We start from the raw sequence: 21285 nt of genomic DNA, 5'->3' as shown, positions 1-21285 counted from the left end.
TTCTGTACCAATCTCCTACACTTCAAATGTTAAATAAAGAATTTACAAAAAAATTAAATAAACGATGTAAACTTTTTGCCTTGGAACTAGGCTTTAAATGTACCATCTGCCCATAATACCTACTGTATGTTTTTGAGTAGATGTTGAAAAACTATCCACTGGTTTAATGTCTCTTACCAGTTGAAAAGTTAGTAAATATAAAATATGGCATATACATGTACTAAAATTAAATATTTTATCAAAAATATACTTCTCACCCTCTCTCCAGGAATTCCAGGAGTCCCTGAGTTTCCATCTTTTCCAGGGGTACCCTACAGAAAAAGAAGTTATTGTTTCTAGACATACTGTAAAAATAGGGTCCTAAACTAGACATAAACTAGTAAATGCACTCACTGTATACTATATGATGATGTATAATTTTATGCATTTGTAAATTGCATTTCAAATTTTAAAAATTGTATTTTTATTTTAAAAACTTGAGGACTGAATTATGAAAATACAAGTGGATTTATTTTTTAAACTTGTGCAGACAGTAATGACTGCACAAAGTATAGAAAACAGATTTCAGTTTACCACCGAAGCAGCAAAAGATGAATTGCTCTGGATTACTGCACTTTGTTTGTCTCATTAAGTCCAACTAAATAAAGTATTTCCTCCAGAGCATAGTGAATGTGGTAAAATTTCACTTTGCAAAGAATACCCAATCAGGTGCAAGGAAAATTACAAAAAAGTGTATTTGCTTACATATGATTGGATGATGGAAATCAGAAAAATTCTCCTGAAAAATTAAAGGTCTATTTGTCGATGAAGTGTCGATGTCCCAATATTTATAGACTTGACTGTATGTACAGGGGTCGTAGGGGTTGTGATTGTGAACTGGCTCAATGCTCCAGGGGGCCATGCAGCCCCCCTGTACACCTGGATAGGAGGTGGTGGCAGCATGTAGAGAAAGCGATCTCTTCATGCAGCTCCTGAATGCCCACTTCTCCACCTTTCCCTCCCGCAGACATTCAACAGTTGCATGAGGGAAATGGAGGGGACCAGCTCCTCTACATGTTGCCTCTGCTGCATTCCTATCCCTGTCCTGCTGCTCCAGGCCCCTGTGTACTCCCCTGCCCCCCCCCCCCCCCCCCGTCTGCAGCGCCGCCGGGTTCCCCTCTCCCACCGGCTGCTGCAGGGGATACTGTCAGGATGGAGAGTGGGTAAGGGGCCAGTAAATATATAATTTACCAGTCTCTTCCTAGTCCTAATGATCTCCGCGTACAGTCAGTTTTCTTTATTAATTCATAGCTGAGGCATAATAAACTACTTACTATGCTTCAGTTTATGAATGAATGGGAAGCTCTGTACAGTGTTATTCCTGTTCATTCATTCTGTGCTGCTGTGGCTCAGATAAAATAAAATGGTAAAAAAATTAAAATAAAAAAATAAAATAACAAAAAATAAAAACTACTGACACCCCTGGTGTTTCACCACTGTGGGGGAATGCCAAGATGGCAAAAGGGGGCCCGCTGCGGGACTGTAATAAAGGGTCTCACAATGGGAGTAAATGGCTCCAGGATCAGTGGGAAGGACCTCTACCAGGAGGGCCCTTCATGGTTTCTTGCACCAGGGTCCGAAGGTTCTAGCTACGTCTCTGGTGCTAGGCCTCCTTGTCAAGAACCGCAGCTTAACAGTTCTCTATGAACTAGTGACATCACAATGTTGTCAGTAAGGGATTTATTTGCTAAAACTGGAGAGTGCAGAAATATAATGTAGCTGTGCATATTAGCCAATCATCTTTTAACTTCAGATTTTTTTATGCAAAGCATAATTGAACACAAACTGGAAGCTGATTGGTTTATATGCAGCGCTGCACCAGATTTTGAAATCTCCAGTTTTAGTGAATCAACCCCTAACTGCTAGAAAACCAGTAACTGTGCATTGGTCTAGTCCAGTGGTTCTTAACCTTGTTGGAGGTACTGAACCCCACCAGTTTCATATGCGCATTCACCGAACCCTTCTTAATTGGAAAAATAAAATATGATTTTTAAAATTCAAAACATAGGTATATATTTATACATAGGTGCACAAAATGAACAAAACCATTAAGAACAAAGAACAAAACCATTAAAACATGATTTTCACACAAAAACAAAAACATAATAATGAATATTTACTGCACGAATCATATGAGTCGGGTGTGGGTCTTCACCTCTGCCGAACCCACGAGACTGACTCACTGAACCCCTGGGGTTCGATCGAACCCAGGTTAAGAACCACTGGTCTAGTCCCTCAAAAATGTGACATGGCACACCAAGTTTAAGAAGTGTCGAGCCATTGTTCCAGAAATTCTCTACATTGTTGCCTTATGTATGAATAAAAGCTACTAAAGTCATAAATTAGCTGCTTGGCCCTATGTCAAAGTTGTTTAGCACTGCCCTGTCTCCATTGGGCTCAAGCCATGATCTGATTACACAATTTACACCTTACACTATTCTAAACCCCATCCTTCATTTGTGAACAATGCGGAACTCAGGGTTATTTCTGAAGGTTTACCTGACACCCACACAAAAGGTATAAATCTATCTGCCTTTACAGACCACCACACAACCAGCAAAATATTAGAACATTATATATGCTTACTGGTAAGCCAGGGGGTCCGGGTATTCCATCTTGACCAGGCCGACCAGGTAGACCAGGGGGTCCTGGGATTCCAGTGTTGTTTCCACCAAAGGTTCCTGGCACCCCTGGTAATCCAGGTACTCCAGGAGGGCCAGGTGGACCAGGCAAACCAGGTGGTCCCTGCAAATCATATATAAAAGAAACAAGAAGACAAGTTTAGGACCACATCAGCACTTGATTTTAGTCATTTGCAATTGATACAGACAAACCGTATAATTACATTTTTTTTTTCTGGTACATTTTAACTCAAAATCAGACATCTGTGACTTTGTCCAACTCACTTAGTATACCCATAGCTATGAGATGGCAGCATGAGTATCACTGAAAGAATATATTTGATTTGTTACTATGCATTACTTTGATCCAAATACTTTTTCCCCTATTAAATATGCCTGTTAGCTTTCATATGGAAATAAATAAAATGGATTGTTGTGATCTGAATAGTAATTTACCCTAAGGTTTTCCAAATCCGGGCCATAGCCAGAGCTCTCCATATCAAAGAATGTCTGAAAGACAAAAAAAAGTAAGTTATTATATAGATACACATATTAATAGAAAAAAACTCTCAAAACTGTATTTTGAATGAGTAAATAAATAAAGACAATTATTCATAAAGTCCTTTCTTATCAAGTTGTGTCATAGTTTAGTTTTATGGCAAAATAATGATTAATAAAGGAAGACTATAGGTTTTTTTTTTATATAATTGATATAACAAGCGTAAAAGCAAAACATGCAATTCTGAAATTGAATTTTATTAACATCTAATGATAATACATAACCAATTCTTTCCCAGAGCACCTTAAAAAGAATTGTCATATTATTATAGTGGGAATTCACAATAAATGCATTCCCTTCTGTTTAGCTTTCATTTGGAAAAAAATCAACAACTGCACTTGAATGAGCTATACAAATATAAATCAATAAAAAGCAGGTAGGGCTTTGCAATTAAGTCTGCCAAAATCTTTGAGATTAACATGGCTGCCATACACCCCAGAATGGTAGCATTACTTTAAATGAAAGGATGTAAAAATCTACCCACAACATTCATAAACGTTGATAGGGTACCATGTGTTTGTCTCACGCCTTACCAATTTATCCGTTTTGGAACCTGGGCCAGGTGGGCCAGGGGGTCCAGGTGGGCCTGGAGGTCCTCTACTTCCAACACCCGTATCACCCTGAGAAAAAAAGGAACATGTGTCTATTATTGCTTGTTGTTCTAAAGATTATTTGCAGACCAAAGATAATGGTTATAGTGCCATAATCTATGTCAACCTTTCATTGGTTTGGAACAGTCAAAAAATGCAAGGCGGTTTCTTACTGGTTGTTAATTCTACCTTTTTAAAAAAAAATTATAAATGTACCCGTATTGATTAATAAATATGTTCATTTATTATTATGTTTGCATTGGGGATGCAAATCATTCAGTGGATTAGGGTTGCAATGATCTGGCTCCTGTAGACTATTCCTCTAGGGACAGGTTTGTACTGAGGTAAGGACACCCTTTAGTTACAGGGCTGAAAGAAGAATTAATGGACTACAAGCACACTTTTGCTCCTGATAAAAACCTTTAGTTAGGGTATGGCTGGATGCTTAATGTGAGTAAAGCTTCACTTTAGTCATTAAACCAAGTGAACATCCACTCTGCAAGGGGAGCATGCTCTATGTCTTTAGTAAATGAACCCCCATGAGCCTACTGAGGCTTAAAGTGGAACTAAAGTCTCTCAATGAACATTTACTAATGGCAATCCTTATGCTGTTAACATTAATGAATAGATAGAAAGATATTCTACATTCGCTTATACAGGTATTGAGCGGTAGGCATTTACAGGTGTATTAGAAGGGGAATGTTACAGGCTGGGAAAAAAAGATTAAAGGTGTGTTTTTGAGAGGAGCTTAAAAGCAAGAAAAAAATGCTATACACACCTAAAAATAAAAAAATGCCGCCTATACAGATACTGAATGCTGTATTTTTTTTTTCCAGCCTATAAAAGCACCTCTGTGTATGCTTGTGTCCATGCATGCACAGTCAGTTACTGGTGTATTAGAAGAGGAATGTTTAAAGGCTGGGAAAAAAAATTAAAGGTTTGTTTTGGAGAGGAGCTTAAAAGCAAAAAAAAACTGCTATATACAGCTAAAAATGTTTAAACACGCATAAACACTAGAGATGTAAAATGGATGCACGTAAATGCATTCCAGTGGCCAGAATAAAATATTATTCAGGCCAGTAGAATGCATTCATGCTCAAGCGCTATATGAACATAAACATGTGCAATACATGGCTTTTAGTGTGTTTTTAAGCCGCAATTTCTTGCCAGCAGCTCTGGCATTCAGATGGGCTTTTTCAGACACCCTGTGTGCCTTAAATCTTTTTTTTTTACATTACTTCAGGTGCTTCTTGGTTTCTAGTCTAGACCAAAATAATATCATAGATCTCAGGAGTCTTCATGTGCATTTTTTGTCTATCATCTAGAGGAGGGGACATGGGGCTTTCTTAGCTAAGTACACCCTCCTACCTGCATGCCTGAGGTAAGGACCTGTGGATTCCAGGAAGCAAATGCTACATGAATCATCTTCCCTTACTCAATATGGCCAATGTTAGATATAATGGGGGAGTGTTTTTCAAAGTGATTTCTCAACAAAGCAAACATGGAGACATGGATAGATGGGTGAATTTGCTTGGAATAGTAAAAGTGAATTAAATAGCATTTTCAGTTTGTGGTGCTCAGGTAAAATTTACTTCCACTTTAAGCACCAGCATATGCTGAGCAAAGCTCCAAGCAAATGTATCTATGGTCCCTTTTACAGAGCTGTTCTGATCAGGTCCACCTGTCAGTTTTTCACACAGACTTGATCAGCAGGTCTATTCATCCCTATGGACAGGTGAGTGTAAATGGACCTGTGTCCGTTTATGCCCACCTACCTCCAGGTCAGCTAAAAAAAAAACAGAAGGAGATCTGTTCTCTTCCATCTAGGTGGAGTAAATCGGAGGGTAATCAGGTGTAAACGGGCAGCGAAGTCTGTTTAATCTCAGCCACCCTAGAGCAGAGATGGGCTCTGTCTGTGTCTGCTCTGCAGAAACTGAGTGGACACAGTTGTATCATTGGCCGCTGTGCTCTGATCAGCAGGGGATCAGCTCACAGATCCCTTGCTGATCAGAGCACAGCGGGCCAATCAGAATGGAAACTGCTCCGTGTGAAAAGGGCCTTAAGCACCTGTGTGTAAAGTACAATTATAATCATCACATCTACAAATGACACACATGCAGGGAATATGCTATAAAGACAAATTTCTGTTACAAAATTACCCATGTTTACTTTTAGGACATATTTCGCTGGGGATAAACCTAAAAATAATCCATGTCTTAATTAAAGCAGCACAAAAATGTAAATACCTTATCTCCTTTCTGCCCTGAATCACCTGGAGTTCCTGGAAATCCCTGAGGTCCAACTTCCCCCTGAATGTAAGGGACAAAAAATGATTGCACTAGTATTACATCAACATATAATCTGTTTATGGGTTTGTGAAAAAAGCATACGGATTGGAAATGTATAACGGAAAAAAAAAAGGTAGTACTATTTTATGGATAGCTCATGGATTGCTATAAGCTTTATATTATAATGCAAAAACAACCTGCTGTTGATTTACCTTTTTGGCATATAACAATAGTATTCTGTAAAAAAAACTCAGATAAATTCTTGGAATAATATCCTTGGTGAGTACCACATAGAACATATTTGTGACAAACAGACAATGGGATAGGCAAAGGTAACAGAAAGAAAAGCAAGTCGCTGGAAGCCAAAAGGTTCAGTTTTCATACTTCTATCAGACTGCCATAAAATGAATTCACCTGCTGCAGGGTTGCCATTGCTTTGTATGGCATGGGTTTATTCTGATTTTAACCACTTCAGGATTTAGGCTCCGTTCATACCGAGTTTGCTTTTTGTCCGTTTTGCAATGCTTTTCGCAGTTCATTTTGCTTTTTTCTACACGCGTTTATGATGCATTTTTAACATGGTTTATACCTTTTTTTTTAAGTGGAATTTTTTTTTTTGCTGGGCAGAATAAAAATGCAAAACGCGGTAAAAGCACACTAGCATGCATTTCAACATATTCTCCACTGAAATCTATTGTAGCAAAAATGCTGCTTTTTTGCTTTTAAAAAAGTCCCTGACCCTTTCCAAAAAACGCAGCAGCTCAAAAAAGCATAGATGTGAACATGTTCCACAGGAAACCATGTTAAATGGACTGTAGTGTGTTTCTGCAGAAAGCACTAAAACACATTGGTGTGAACGGAGCCTTTGAGTATTAGATATACAGTCTAAAGTGCTTCAACAAAGATTTTATGATAAATCTCAAACATCCAAATCCAGGCTACTTGCCACCGCTGCCACTATTACCAGCATTTACAAGCTGTCAAAATCACAGCCAGTAAATACTGTAATACACAGCATGAATGCAGCATTTCCTGTGCAAAATGAAAGCTGCAGATATTCTGAAAGTGTCACTGAGCAAATACAATGAATCAATATATTATTTCATTGTATGTAGATCAAAGGTGTGCATATGACATCTTGTAGAGAAACCCTACAAGTTACGTTTTTTTATAAAAATGCATTCCTATTTAACCCCCTAGTTAACCCTAATTGGCCTTAATGAAATCTTTCCTCCACTTAGTTATTATTTTTCTGCTCATTTTTGTTCTTTTTTTAGCATATTTATTTTTCATTCATTCTTTTTCTTTGTTCCTTTTTTTTCAGTGCCACATAGCCAGAAAATGTGCCAAATTGAAAAGAAAAATGCCTTTCATTTATTTGCAAATAACTTTGGCATACTTTATACCAAAAACCTTCTTTCTAGTTTAGAAAGAGAATGAGACAAGCTATAAAATAAAATGTATACTTTTTATTTAGAGAAAAATATTTTTAAAACTAATATTGGTGAAACCAGAAAAAGAAATGCATAGTTTAAGGTCTTTTTTTATAGATTCCATAGAACATTAAATAATTTTTGCAAAACAATAATGGCAAATAAAAGCATAGGTGGCAATATACTAAAACTGGAGACTGCAAAATGTGGTGCAGCTCTGTATAGAAACCAATCGGCTTCTAGGTGTTATTGTCAAAGCCTAATTAAACAAGCTGATTAGAAGCTGATTGGCTACCATGCACAGCTGGGTTAAAAATGAAAGGCAGCTGTGGCACAAGTAGAATAGATGATATTTGCTCATTTACAAGACAGCTATCAACTGTATTGAAGCTGAGTGAAACCATGCAAATCCAAGAATGGCTGTTGCGAGCACCCCTAACAATGTTACACAGTTTGTCCTCCTCTTTTTCTTTTTAGCTGGACAGAATGGTTTGCATGATTGGGGGTGCAACATGTAACATGGTAAAAAAAAGATGGATTTAGAATTTAAAGGCATGTGAACCAAGACTGGAGCTGGCCATAGACAGATTGAAATTTGGCCAGTTCAGGGGGGATTTCAGTCAGTGTGTAGCTGTCCCTGTTCAGCAGAAGTTAACTGTTTGATTGACTTTTGTTGGAAAACTTTAGTTGATCAACGGTTGCAGCCAATAATCAGTCTCCCTGTCAAAATGTAATGTCCCTGCGGGAGGCATTCCTCCATCCACCTTGTTTTTTGTTTTGTTTTTTCACTCAGCCTACTGGCTGAACTAAAAAATTAACTACTCATCTATGGCCAGCTTAAGAAATTATTAATATCAATACTATCTTACAACGTATTAACTGCATACATTTATCAGAATATAATATTTTGTACAGTGGTTTCCTTTAAGTCACGCATTCCTTATTTGTTAAAATTCTTCGGGTGAATGGCACATTTAACATAATAGGAAAAACAGCAGCAAAATGGTCCATGCAAAGCAGTTGTGTGGCAGGAGAGGTACAAAGCTATTATTTGTATAATGAACCAGATTTACACACACACACATAGTGGTAGTATATATATATGGTAGAGTTTAACAGCCAATATTATAGACTTACAGCTTTGCCATCTTCACCAGGATCACCCTGAAATACAAGAGAACGTAATGTAAAGCATATGATTGTAAGAACATGTCATTACATGGTTTTCTAGCTATTAAACAGTAACTTACAAACCTAAAATATTGTTCTGCAAGTCATACAAATATACAGTACATGCTATACTGCAATGTCTACTATAGTTTGTTGGGCAGGTATATAGTAAATAAAGAATAATATTAGGTTAAGCAAATACCAGACAACAAACATTTTGGCATTGGTAGTCAGTTAAAGAGCTCATAAACCTTTACAGTAAACTTCCTTTCATTTTTCCCTTTTGGTCTGTTAAATATATCATTGAAAGCATTTTGTTATATTTATACATGCAAAAAAATTATTTTGGTTCTGCCCGAAACTACATCAGCTGATAATGTTCTAAAAAAAGAAAATTCAATCTCAAGAAGGTCTTACAGAGATGTGTTCTGCCCTAAACTATCCAAAACTAATAGTTCTGACCGGAGTAGGGTTCCCGTGTATACTTTATCTTATAATATTTTGAATAGGATATGATCTTATTAAAGCTCCCAAAATGTCTTACCACTCAAGACATCAAAAACCAATTTACAACCAGTTCATTGTGCTTATTACTTACAGGCTCTCCTTCTTTTCCTGGAGGTCCTTCAGGACCTGGGGGGCCCCGTGGTCCTGTGATCTGCTGCACAGTTGTGCCATCAGCTTTCTGCACAACAGCCGGTCCAGAGCTTCCAGGTGGTCCTGGTGGGCCAGGTAATCCAGGATCTCCCTTTTGTCCCTTAGTACCAGGATAGCCAAACCCAGCACCACCCTGAAGAGACAAATTGATAGTATTACATGTGGATAAGCAATCAGAAGAATTTAAAGCACAAGCATGTCCAACAATATGTATACAGCTGTTACTCACCTTGACTCCAAGCTCTCCTTTCTGGCCCTAAGTTAACAGAAATGAAAAACACATATATTATTAATAACGTCAAACAAATGAAATGATCAAACAGTCCAAACGTTATAAAGCCAATTTATGCAAAGGTGTAAAAAAGTCAACAGTTAAATACACAGTAATGTGTAAGCCTTTACTGCTCCAGGTTCTGGTCCTCTCTAAGAGCACTTCCCGCTCCACACATGTATGAATTCAACAGACCAATTAAGTCTTATCAGGTGAAATGCGTCAGTGTTCAGGGCCAATGGGAGGGGACTGATCTGAAGTCAGAATCCTATTCATTGTTTCACAGCTGACTCTGCCAGTGTGTGGCTACCTATATGTGTAGAGTTTACTGGCCAAAATATCTGAAATTCTGTTCAGCCAGGCTTGTGATTTAAACCAGCCACACTGTATAGACAGGTATGGACACCGCCATTCACCATGGCAGCTATCCTCCTTCTACTCTCTCTGTAAGTCCAGTTGTACGCCTTCATTCTAGGTAATACTGGCTAAAACATGCTAGGATGAAAGCATTGTACAATGCTGTAGAGGCCAGCTGACACACAGCACATATCCTCTCACTCTCATTTTTGGGAAATATGGGAAGCTAAATTAAAGGCATTAAAATGTACTTGTTAGATTGTAAGTTCTCATGAGCAAGGCCTACTAATCCTCTTATTGTGAACTGTATTGTAGCTGTACTGTCTCTCTTCTTTATTCTAAAGTTTTGTGTAAAAGGAGTGAATAATAATAGTAATAGCTCATTGCTTTATACCACAACATATAGGGCCAGTTCACACTACAAAAATGCACTCTGGATACATTCTGGATATGGTTTTGCTTACAGTTCACACCACACTCTGGTCCGGTGCAGTTTTGATGCGGTTTGCTATGTTCCAGTATGGTTCTGTGCAGAAAAAATGCAGCACATTCTATTTTTTTTCTGCACCAGAAACTGAATGGAACTGACTGCATTGGTGTGAACTATCGCCATTGGAATACATGTAAAACACTGTGCATGCATTTTTGATGCAGAAAAAAAATGCACTGGACTGCATCTACTATGAACTAGCCCTTAAGAATGTGTTTTTCGATCTCTGAAAGAACGTCTAACCAAACTTGAGGGTCGTTTTTTATATTTGCCTGAAGTTCCACTTTATTTTCTTGTTTAACATATTAGCAGTATTTAAAGTAGATTATCTTTATATCAGCTCTTGTGTCCTGTAGTCTGACTGTTGAGCACAGGGCAGCACAGTGACTAAATGGTTAGCACTTCCACCTGGCAGTACTAGGGTCGTTGGTTCGAATCCCAACAGTTTGCATGTTCTCCCTGTGCCTGCGTGGGTTTCCTCTGAGTACACCAGTTTCCTCCCACACTCCAAAGACATGCTGGTTGGTTAATTGGATCATGTCTGAATTGGCCCTAGTATGTGTATGTATGAATGTGAGTTAGGAACCTTAGATCGTACGCCCCTTGAGGGTTAGGGACTGATGTGAATGTACAATATATATGTAAAGCGCTGTGTAAATTGATGGAGCTATATAAGTACCTAAAAATTATTAATCACAATGTTTATAAAATAGTAGATTGTCAAAGAAACAGGGATTGCAGTGATGTTTCTATTTGTGGGTCACTATGCATTTATGCATCAACAAGACCATTTATAAAATATATAAGCAATCAAAACACTGAATTGAATGTTGTCATGGATAGCACTTTTGTCAGGTTACTCCTATCAGAAGCTGTTACCCCTAATAAGAGTAGAATCTCAGTTATAAATGTATTAAAGATAATTAGAGTTAAGAAATTTGGTGACGTCCTCTCTCCTCGCTCAGCCTGCTGACTGGACAGTGAAGGAGTAGCAGCAGACTGATGAGGTCAACTCTCTTTTACTCTTCACTTCTGCAAGCACATCTGCATGCACCACTCTTGACTGGCTTCCAGTCCTGTATCTCCTAGTCTGAAAGGGACTTTACAGGGGATTTTCAAGACACTGATACCAAGTTAAAGTTAGGTACTTACAGTAGCTACAATAGGAACCCTCTGGTATCTCTTTCAGAGCCACTGACAAGATTCCCTTTATCTTCTACATCTGAGCTATGATTATTTGTTTGGTCTACATATGGAAAAGAATCAGGTAAAGGAATTTGTCACCATTAGGGTCCTTTCCCACAGGTGTTCCACTTTTTTCATCAGTTCTGTTACGGTTTTTCCCCAGAAAAAACAAATCAGTTCACATCAGTTTTTCATCAGTTTGCATCAGTTCACATCAATTTTTCATCAGTTCACATCAATTTTTCATCAGTTTGCATCAGTTCACATCAGTTCTTCATCTGTATGCATCAGTTTTTTCATCAGTTTAGGTAAGTTTTTCATCAGTTTACATTCGCTTTTCGTCCATTTACATCCAGCTTTCGTCAGCTTACATCTGTTTACATCCGTATTTCATCAGTTTACATCTGTTTTTGTCCGTTTACATCCGTTTTTCGGCCAATTACATCTGTTTTTCATCCATTCCATTTTTGTTTTTTACAGAAAAAAAATAGGTTTTTCTTCCATTCAAAATAACAGATATTAACGGATGTAACAGATGATCATCCGTTTATATCCGCTAGTCTATAGAAATACATGGCTGTCCGTTTTTCATCCGTAAACAGACAGATGAAAAACGGACATATGGAACGCCCATGTGAAAGGGGCCTTATATGTCTTTGAAATGGCTGTGGCAGTAAGTTGGAAACAGACATTGTGATGGCGATATCTAGTCATTAAAGTGAAACTAAACCCATCAATTTACCGGTTTAAAAAAAACTGTTAGATTCCCGGATATGCCGGAAATGCTAACCACCACATTTGCTTGTGTTCTCAACCAAACTATCAAACCATCAAATGGCTGGTGTCATAACTGATCACATGTGCAGCACTATGGCAGTTGCAGATTAGAGAAGCTAAGATGGCAGCTTCTTTGGCTGAAAAGAATGGTAGGGTTTAGTTCCGCTTTAAAGTTCCTGGCAGTTATAGGACAACAAGCATTCAAACCTGAATATTCAATTTCAGGTGGAGTAAGATTTTAACAGTCATTGAACTCACCTTATCACCTCTAGGGCCATTGCCTGCACTTGTACTGTCACCAGTATCTCCTTTAGGCCCAATTGGTCCCATTTCACCCTTCTCACCACGATCACCACTGTCTCCTTTATCTCCTTTCTGTCCAGGCTTGCCTGTAACAAGAGTTTCTACAATGATTTAAGGCTGTGACCCACTTCCTGTAATGTATGGTAAAGGAAACTTGGACTGAAGAACTATATAGCCAGCCAAAACAGATCTTTCCTTCTAAAAAATGTCTATTCTCTGGCTTTCACAGGTCCAGTGGCTTTAGTATTTTCTGTGTCGCTGGCCCAGAACAAGTATATGGATTAGAAATGCTGGCTCAAAATTCCTTGACCTGTATGTTTGTTACAGGATAGCCACAAAATTTACTTTTTTTTTTTTTTTTTATGAATTTCCATCAATCTGTTCTTCAGCTGCTATTCACTCCAGTGTGAGTATAATACATTATAACATAATATATAGCAGCATGTTTTGTTAAATTCTAGCCTTTATTTAAATCTTTGTTTCTAATACAGAAGAATGTATGCCTATTTGGAACTCAAGATCTTGACTTGATTTACAAGGTGATAAAAAATACAACAGTATTATGGAACATCCGTTAAAAACCCAAAACACGAGCAATATTGATTATATATAACAGCTTTCTTTTATATATGACAGTCCCACCAGTATAGTAATTTCTGTATTAAATATTAGGGTACAATAATTTTTTTAGTTATTTGGAAAGGAAGCAAAAAAAAACATTAACTCATATTAATGAGTTAATGCTTTTTTGGCTTCCTTTACAAATAACTAGAAAAATCATTGTAACCTAATATTTAATACAGAAATGACTGATGGGATGAGGCTTCCAATCAAACACAATCTATCTATGTCCTGTCTAGTCCAGCCTTGCTTCCGCTAGCAAGAATCGTCATTACACCAGTTGGCCAGCAGGGGTTCCCTTCACCGTGAAGCAGAATGACAGCTGAATGGCACCGTCTTATTGCAGGTACCAGGAAAACTCCTCCATGACTTTTGTAGTTGTATGCTACCTAAACTTTGCTTTGTTAATATAGAAAGGTGCATTCAGAGCAGAAACATACACACAACTTTAACATCAACAAATCTGAAACCAAAAACAAATTATTTTGAAAATGATACTCTTATAATGTGATTTTGTATAAAGTAATGCATTCTTTCTTTACCTGAAACATCAATTTTCTGTATAGTCTCCTGAACCTTCTTCATAACTTCAGGCTCATTTTCTACAGATGGTCTCTGTATGGGGGGTACTGTGATAGGTTTTAATATAATTGGAGCTTGAGTCACCTGATTAATAGAATAGAAGCCATTAATAAACATAACTGATGAGGCACATCACCCCCCCCCCCAAATAATTTTACAGCTTTCTTACTCCAAAGGAAGTATCATCACCTTAACATTTTAATAACTTGTACCTCTTCTTAAGTCAGTCCATGTAAACTATGAAGAATGTGGGTACACACACCCCAAGGTCCCCTAGCATGCTTTAGGAGCTACTAAACTAGGGGGAATCTAAACTGCAAATACAGAAAATGAATAAGAAGGCATACCCCCACAGCTCCTCAGTGACCCATCAATAGGATGGGTGGCCCAACTGAGAAATACAGGAAGGGACTGGAGGGTAAGGTGCTGAATAAGTAAGTGGATAATTTATCTCACCCATGTGCACCAAAAACCAACATATCCATGTTGGGTGAAACATTTTAAAACCAGGATTACAATAAAAACTCGAGCTGAGAGAAGAAAAGACTATATAGCTGCACTACAATACAGAATATATACCATAAGAATATATAGGATCAACCATTTTATGGTTCAATTTACACAAGAAATGACAGGTGTTATCCCTGCTTGGGGTTTCATCATTATATAATAGTCTAGTTGTGGTATAAAAGTGGCACTGGCAAATAAAGAGGAAGGAGTGGCTCCCCCTAACAGTGAATAAGAATGGAGTGAGACAGTAAGACATCAATAGAATATATGTGGCCCTGAGGTCAATTCCCAGCAGGTGCGTTGTTCCAGGTTTCAATACGTTTCACAATCCATGAACACGCTGGTAGGTTTATAATCATAGATCTACCTGACATAAGGTCAATGTCACACTAGTGATCCTGCCACTTATAGTAATTCAGTAGTGACAGGACATTGGACAGCACTCACCTGATGCTATGCTGTCATTTCTTTGCTGCTCCCTTAATAGCAAAGTAGATTCTGCAGCATTTCAAACAGCAAAAGGTCAATGCCATAGCAGCAGGTAAGTACTTTCTTTAGCCATCCTTTTACTGGCAATTTTCCTCCAGAGCCAGGGTGACTAACGTGTCATGGTCCTAGAAGTGTGGGATATAGGGCTGTCATCTTGATACCAGGTTCACTACCTGTTGACCATGAGCAAGTATGTAGCCAGTAAAATCTGATGTCTCATTCACCTTTCTTGTTCCATGCTGGTGATATTTCTATGATCTCAAGGAAATACTCTCTACAGTGTCTGAACTTTGAACAGATGCAACACTAAGTGGCTTTTATTTTGGTATCAATTCCATTTTCAGTATGTGTTCCCCATATGATAAATGTAATCTGTAAAACCCTCCCAAGTATTCTGGTACTATGCAAAGAGGTTGATTTACGAAAGGCAAATAGACTGTGCACTTGAAAGTGCACTAAAAGTGCAGCTGCTCTAGATCTGAGGGGGACATGAAAGGAAAATAAAAAAATAGTATTTTTGCTTGCACATGATTGAATAAAATAAATTAGCATAGTTTTGCCTCATTTCAGAGTTTCCCCTCAGATATAAAGCAACTGCTTTGCCATGCAGATGAAGCACACTTGCAGTGCACAGCCTAGTTGCCTTTAGTAAATCAAACCCAAAGAGTCACTAATTATTATTATTATTATAATACAGGATTTATATAGCGCCAACAGTTTGCGCAGCGCTTTACAATATAAGGGAGACAATTACAATACATTTCAGTACAGAAGGAATATAATCACGATTCTATGCTATAGTCATGTGACCCATCAACTTGTTAGATGTTGTTCCTTACCTCAAGCACTACCTCTTCTGGGAGGCCACTGCCAAAGTCTCCAGATGACTGTAGCAATAAAAAAAATATATAAAATTACCAAAAGAAACATCCATCTTCTAACAGATTCAATATAACAGTTTGTTGGCTCAGCAGCATCCAGCTCCCACTAGGTGGCGCTATTATATGCATAAAGAACAGAAGTGACATAGACTTGCATGCTTTCTAAATGCTGAACACTGCCACTAGATGGCAGCATTGGGGAATATTGTATTTTCCATGTACTACATACTGTAGACTTGAAGATGTCAGTGTATTGGTTGTACTAGGTCCCTGACCTCTAAACTATCTTTAACAAGACCCGTAACATTTAACTGTGCTCTCACAATGTTAACTTTAAAGTGAACCTGTTTTGTCCATAAAGGGCAAAGGGTTATTATAACAGGGGCAGCACAATGGCTAAATGGTTAGCACTTCTGCCTGGCAGTACTAGGGTCGTTGGCTCGAATCCCAACCATAGCACCACCTACCTGGAGTTTGCATGTTCTCCTTGTGCCTGCATGGGTTTCCTCCAGGTACTCCGTTTTTTTCCAAAGCTATGATTGTAGGTTAATTGGATCCTGTCTAAATTGGCCCTAGTATGTGTATGTAAGAATGTAAGTTAGGGACCTTAGATTGTACGCCCTGTGAGGGCTAGGGACTGATGTGAATGTACATTATATACGTAAAGCACTGTGTAAATTAACAGCACTATATAAGTGCCTGAAATAAAAAATTAATAAATAAATAATAAATATAATCATTATTTCCCCGCCATTTCACCACCAGAGGTGAAAAGTGGAAGCCTTGTGTAAGCTCCAGGTCACGATTTGTGGCTTGAGCAGCCAATTATCAAGTGCCAGCATTATCACATGAGATGAAGAGGGTGAATCACGTGATCCACAAACCCAAAAGTGCCAGAGTGGAGGGAGAGTGCAGTTGCAGGGTGTTTGCAGCCCTTTCCCATTCACCCCCATTCACCCCCTCAATGGGTCCTGTTTGGCAGTTAACTGACCACTAAACACAACAGGTGCAATAATTTTTGCAGCAGGCTAGAAGTAAAGTACTGGTACCTTGGCATGTAAATTCCCCAATCCTCTGCCTCTGCATCCTAAAGGGTGTGGTTTGGGGAGAAGGGGGGGAGCGATAAAAACATGGCTTAACTTCACATTTTTAATGCTCCCCCAACCGCAAGTTTAAATGAAGAAAAAATGTTTGTAGTCCTGCGCTGGACGATGGACTCCACAGTGACTGTAGCCATATAAAGATATCCTAAGGAATGCATGCCTTGCTGCCCTCAACAGACCAGGGGTATCCAAATGAGCTGCATGCAAAAAGACAAAAAGAGGGCGCACAGGCCTAGTGCATTACCTTTAACATTCGGTTTATTCTATAAAATGTGATATACTCACAAAGGAATAAAAGTCAAAGGCACATCATAAAATATACAGCAAGGTCCAATCTCCCTGGAAGGTGTCTGATCGGGGACTATAGACCTTCAATGGCTGACGCGTTTTGAGGAGATGCCTCTTCCTCAGAGCTGCTACCAATGTAATCTTATCTAGAAACGGGTCAGCCATTGGAGGTCTATAGTCCCCGATCAGACACCTTCCAGGGAGATTGGACCTTGCTGTATATCTTATGATGTGCCTTTGACTTTTATTCCTTTGTAAGTATATCACATTTTATATAATAAACCGAATGTTAAAGGTAATGCACTAGGCCTGTGCGCCCTCTTTTTGTCTTTTTGCATGCAAGTTTAAATGAGCCCTAATACTATTCGATTGAAAAAGGGTGTGAATCCTGGGAGAAAGTTGTATGAATTCTTTGTGAAAACATTTATAATTACAGTTCTTAAAGCACAGGTCTAGCCAAAACATTAGTTTTATGTTGGATACAGGATAATTGGATAGAGGTGAAAGGGTTTGAACCCCTGTCTGATCTTACTACTGTTTGTGCCTGTGGAAGAGCTCTTATTTTACCTGTTCTTATGGCTATTGCTACCTGAAATGCAAAGAGTAACAATAACTACTAAATGGGGACACAGCTGTAAAACATGGCCAGAGGTTCTAACCCCTGGTGCCCAACCTGTGGGGTAAAAAGTGGCACCCGTGGCACTCACTGTGTCTTTTGAGTGGTTTAATGGTTTGGTTTTTTTTTCATGCTATCTTACTTTTTTCTGTGCTTTCCATAGCTTTTCTCCCTTGATGCTTTGTTTTTCCTCTATTCCATCTGTATTAACAGATTTTGCGAAGAGAGATTTCAAATGTGAACAAGTCATTTTTAAGAGGGCTGTAGGGAGCCCTAAAATGTAAGCGTTGACTTGTCAATGGGCTGTAATAGCAGTAATCTCATGTAACATGTTTGTTAATGTATATTTGGATTAAGCCAGCCATAGATTAATCGAGATTCGTTCGGTTCTGCAGGAACCTGCTGAATTTCGATCTATGTGTAGGCAGGCTGGTTGTACTAAAGTCGATCACTCTATTGACATCACTAAATCTAGCCTGTCAAGGCTTTTTTTTTTTCATTTGATCACTGCCAGTGGCTCTAGCAGCCAGCTGTGATCATTGTATTGTGATGGCTGGAAAGCTTACTGCTGTCAGAAAACAAAAGTTCCATGGGAGGGATTCCCCCCTCAACACTGAATGTGTGGCCTGCTTTAGGATGAATTTCCTTTAAAGTGTTACTAAACCCAGGACCCTGCATTCACTATATCTGGTCTCCCACAGTACATAGAACATGGAAATGCAATTATTTTAGTAAATTTAAACTGATAAATGCCCTTTCTCATCAGCAGTTAGAGCAGTCTTGTGTCTTCTATCAGTGTTAAGCAGAGCACTGGTTAAAGCTTGCAGGAGAAGTTTTCTCTAGGAGGATGTAGAACCCCTGACCTCTGTCTGGGCAGTGCTGATTGGCCCTGTGCTGATCTGATCTCCCAAGGGAAAAAAAAAAACCTCTCTAGCAATACACACCAAACTGAGCATGTGCAGTGTTTCCACACAATACGTCTTATCAGGAGATAAGAGGGTGACACTGGAAGAAGGGGAGGATCAGAGAAGTCAGGATCAAGCATCCTTTTTACATAATGCAGAGGATTAACCCCTTAGATTCCACAGTAAGTATAACAAGCATGCTTTACTGATTATACAGACTGATTTTAGTGTTGTGGGTTTAGTAGCACTTTAATATAATGGCACACTGAGTAACAGGATGGAAAGGTTTTAGCCATGCTGAGTAACACCAAGGTGAAATATGTGATGACCCAGCCAAAGGTAACCTTACCCCATCAGAATCGTCTCCTTCCTCTTCACACTGAAGTTCTGCAGCTCTAGGGTCGCTCTTAATTTTTAATTCTGCTATTACACCCTGAAATAGAAATATATCAAATTTTACATAAAATTATCTTTCCACATAACATAGTGAGATAGATGTAAAATAAATGTACAGAATAGAAGTTATGTCTTGATATTGACCTATCAATGAGGATCATTTCTACACACATTTCAGGCCTAAATTGGCATTTCAGCCACTTACAGATAAATAAAAACTTTTATGAATTTCTAAACGCCAAAAGCTGGACAGACATGGAGGAATGTTGGCGACAAATAATCCTCTTTGTATATATTCAGATGAGCTCCCTGCTGAGATATATACAGTTATTCCCTGCTGTTATATAATTTTTCTATCAAATATATATATATATATATATATATGATATCTTTATTGATTTTGTTCTGTTTTTTACAAATGCAATTTAAATTAACAGCATACACTATAAAAATCCATATTTAAATACAATCCCCATCCCAATATTTACCCTTCCCCCACCCTCCCCCATACTCCTTCCATTCACTTCTTGTTCTTCAGTTGTTGATCTATCACGCTGTTTCTCCTCCTTTTCTTTTTCTCAATCTTGCTTTCTTTTCCAGATTCCTGTATAATTTCTTTTTTTCCCTTATCCTCCAACTGCTTCTAGAAATCTTTTTGATTTTTTGAAATTGTCCCATCCTTCCCAAGTCTTCTTAAATGTTTGCATTTTTTCCTCGTCTGTATGATACAGTTCTTCCATTCTATATATATACTCCACCCTATCTATCCGGTCTTTAATTTTTGGGGATTCTCATGTTTGCCAATATTTAGGGATAAGGCTTTTAGCTGCATTTAAAAGATGGAACAAAATTGTATTTTTATATTGTTTCACCAAGAGCTCTGATTTATACAGTAAACAATCCCTGGTGTATTGGTGTACTGATCTTCTGGACCTCTTGTATATATTGTGTTATCACCCTCCAGAAATCCTGTATTTTGGGACATTCCCACCAGATATGTGCCATCGTACCCTTGCTCCCACAACCCCTCCAACATTTGGATGAGACTTCTGGTCTCATTTTCTGCATCACATTGGGTGCAATATACCATCTTACTAGACACGTATAATTCATTTCAACTATATTCATTTTTATCGCCATGTGTGTCAAACTAAACATTTTATCTTTCTGTTTCTCACTCAATTTTGTTCCAAGCTCCATTTCCCACTTCTCCATAAATGTTTAGGATGCTAGTCCATCTATTTCAGTAAGTATTCTATATATCCTCGAGGTAATATGTTTCTGTATTCTTTTTGTACTCAACAATTGCTCTAAAGGATATGTTTCATCCTCAATTTGTCTATCAACTTTTAAATTGATAGTTTATTTGCTTTAAAATAAAAAATATATTATACTTATCTGTTATGTGCAGTGATATTGCCCAGTGTAGTCCCTTACCCCCTCCTCTGGAGTCCCCCACTGGCCTCCATCCTCCGGGTATCCCTCAGCAAGCCGCGTGTTAGAGGGGCACTGCGCGGACAGGTTCCCGAGCCGGACTGTGTGCATCCATAGACACACACAGAGCCAGTAAGCCAGGCCCCCGCTTCATCTTCACAGGAATTTGAATGACAGCAGCAGGAGTCTACGGTTCCCATTGCTCTCACTCTGTTCTGTGAAATCTGGAAGGGAGGACAGCAGTGCTGCAGACAGGACAGCACTGGATCAGTGAAAGGAACCAGGTAAGTGTTTAAGGGGTTGTCAATGTCATAGTTCACATCAGTGCTTGCAGTTCCAGTGCTTTCCAGATGCAGAAAAAAAAAAGTAGAACAGGCTGAATTTTTCCTGCACAGAACTGTACTGAAAAGTGGAAAAATGCATAAAAAAACACCAAAAATGCACTGGAATGCACATGTCTATATTTAAATTGAAGAAAAAGAGAGGGGAAAAAATGAACTGGAACTGGAATGCATAAAATAAGCACTAGAATGCGTAAAAACAAAATCAAAAACACACCGGAACGTGCTAAAAACCCACATGCAAAAACGCTCCAAAAAAGGATGTAACATGTTCAGCAACATCCCCATTCACCCACCCACCACACCACTGATCCCCCTTTTCCTGTGGCAGCGGGTGGGGGATCCACTCCCTGCACCAGCTGTCACAATTTAAAAACAG

The 21285-nt window shown here is 38.5% G+C and overlaps 1 protein-coding gene across 4 annotated transcripts in view; it reads right to left on the bottom strand.

Moving 5' to 3' along the window:
• COL18A1 (collagen type XVIII alpha 1 chain) overlaps positions 1–21285 on the bottom strand; it is a 234908-nt gene that overhangs the window by 49021 nt on the left and 164602 nt on the right. For all 4 annotated transcript variants that reach the window (XM_089680860.1, XM_089680856.1, XM_089680857.1 and 1 more), the window contains 12 exons: positions 19085–19168; positions 15782–15829; positions 13904–14027; positions 12696–12826; positions 9587–9613; positions 9299–9490; positions 8668–8694; positions 6056–6118; positions 3753–3839; positions 3117–3170; positions 2626–2784; positions 258–311 (listed from right to left, as the gene is read on the bottom strand). In XM_089680860.1, coding sequence (XP_089536986.1) covers positions 258–311; positions 2626–2784; positions 3117–3170; positions 3753–3839; positions 6056–6118; positions 8668–8694; positions 9299–9490; positions 9587–9613; positions 12696–12826; positions 13904–14027; positions 15782–15829; positions 19085–19168 — 1050 coding nt within the window. The remainder of the gene's footprint in view (positions 1–257; positions 312–2625; positions 2785–3116; positions 3171–3752; positions 3840–6055; positions 6119–8667; positions 8695–9298; positions 9491–9586; positions 9614–12695; positions 12827–13903; positions 14028–15781; positions 15830–19084; positions 19169–21285) is intronic.

This window comes from Staurois parvus, unplaced genomic scaffold (assembly GCF_062004578.1).
Source record: "Staurois parvus isolate SC_StPar_1 unplaced genomic scaffold, SC_StPar_1.0 ptg000251l, whole genome shotgun sequence".
Classification (NCBI taxonomy): Eukaryota; Metazoa; Chordata; class Amphibia; order Anura; family Ranidae; genus Staurois; species Staurois parvus.
This window is presented reverse-complemented; position numbering and strand designations above follow the sequence as displayed.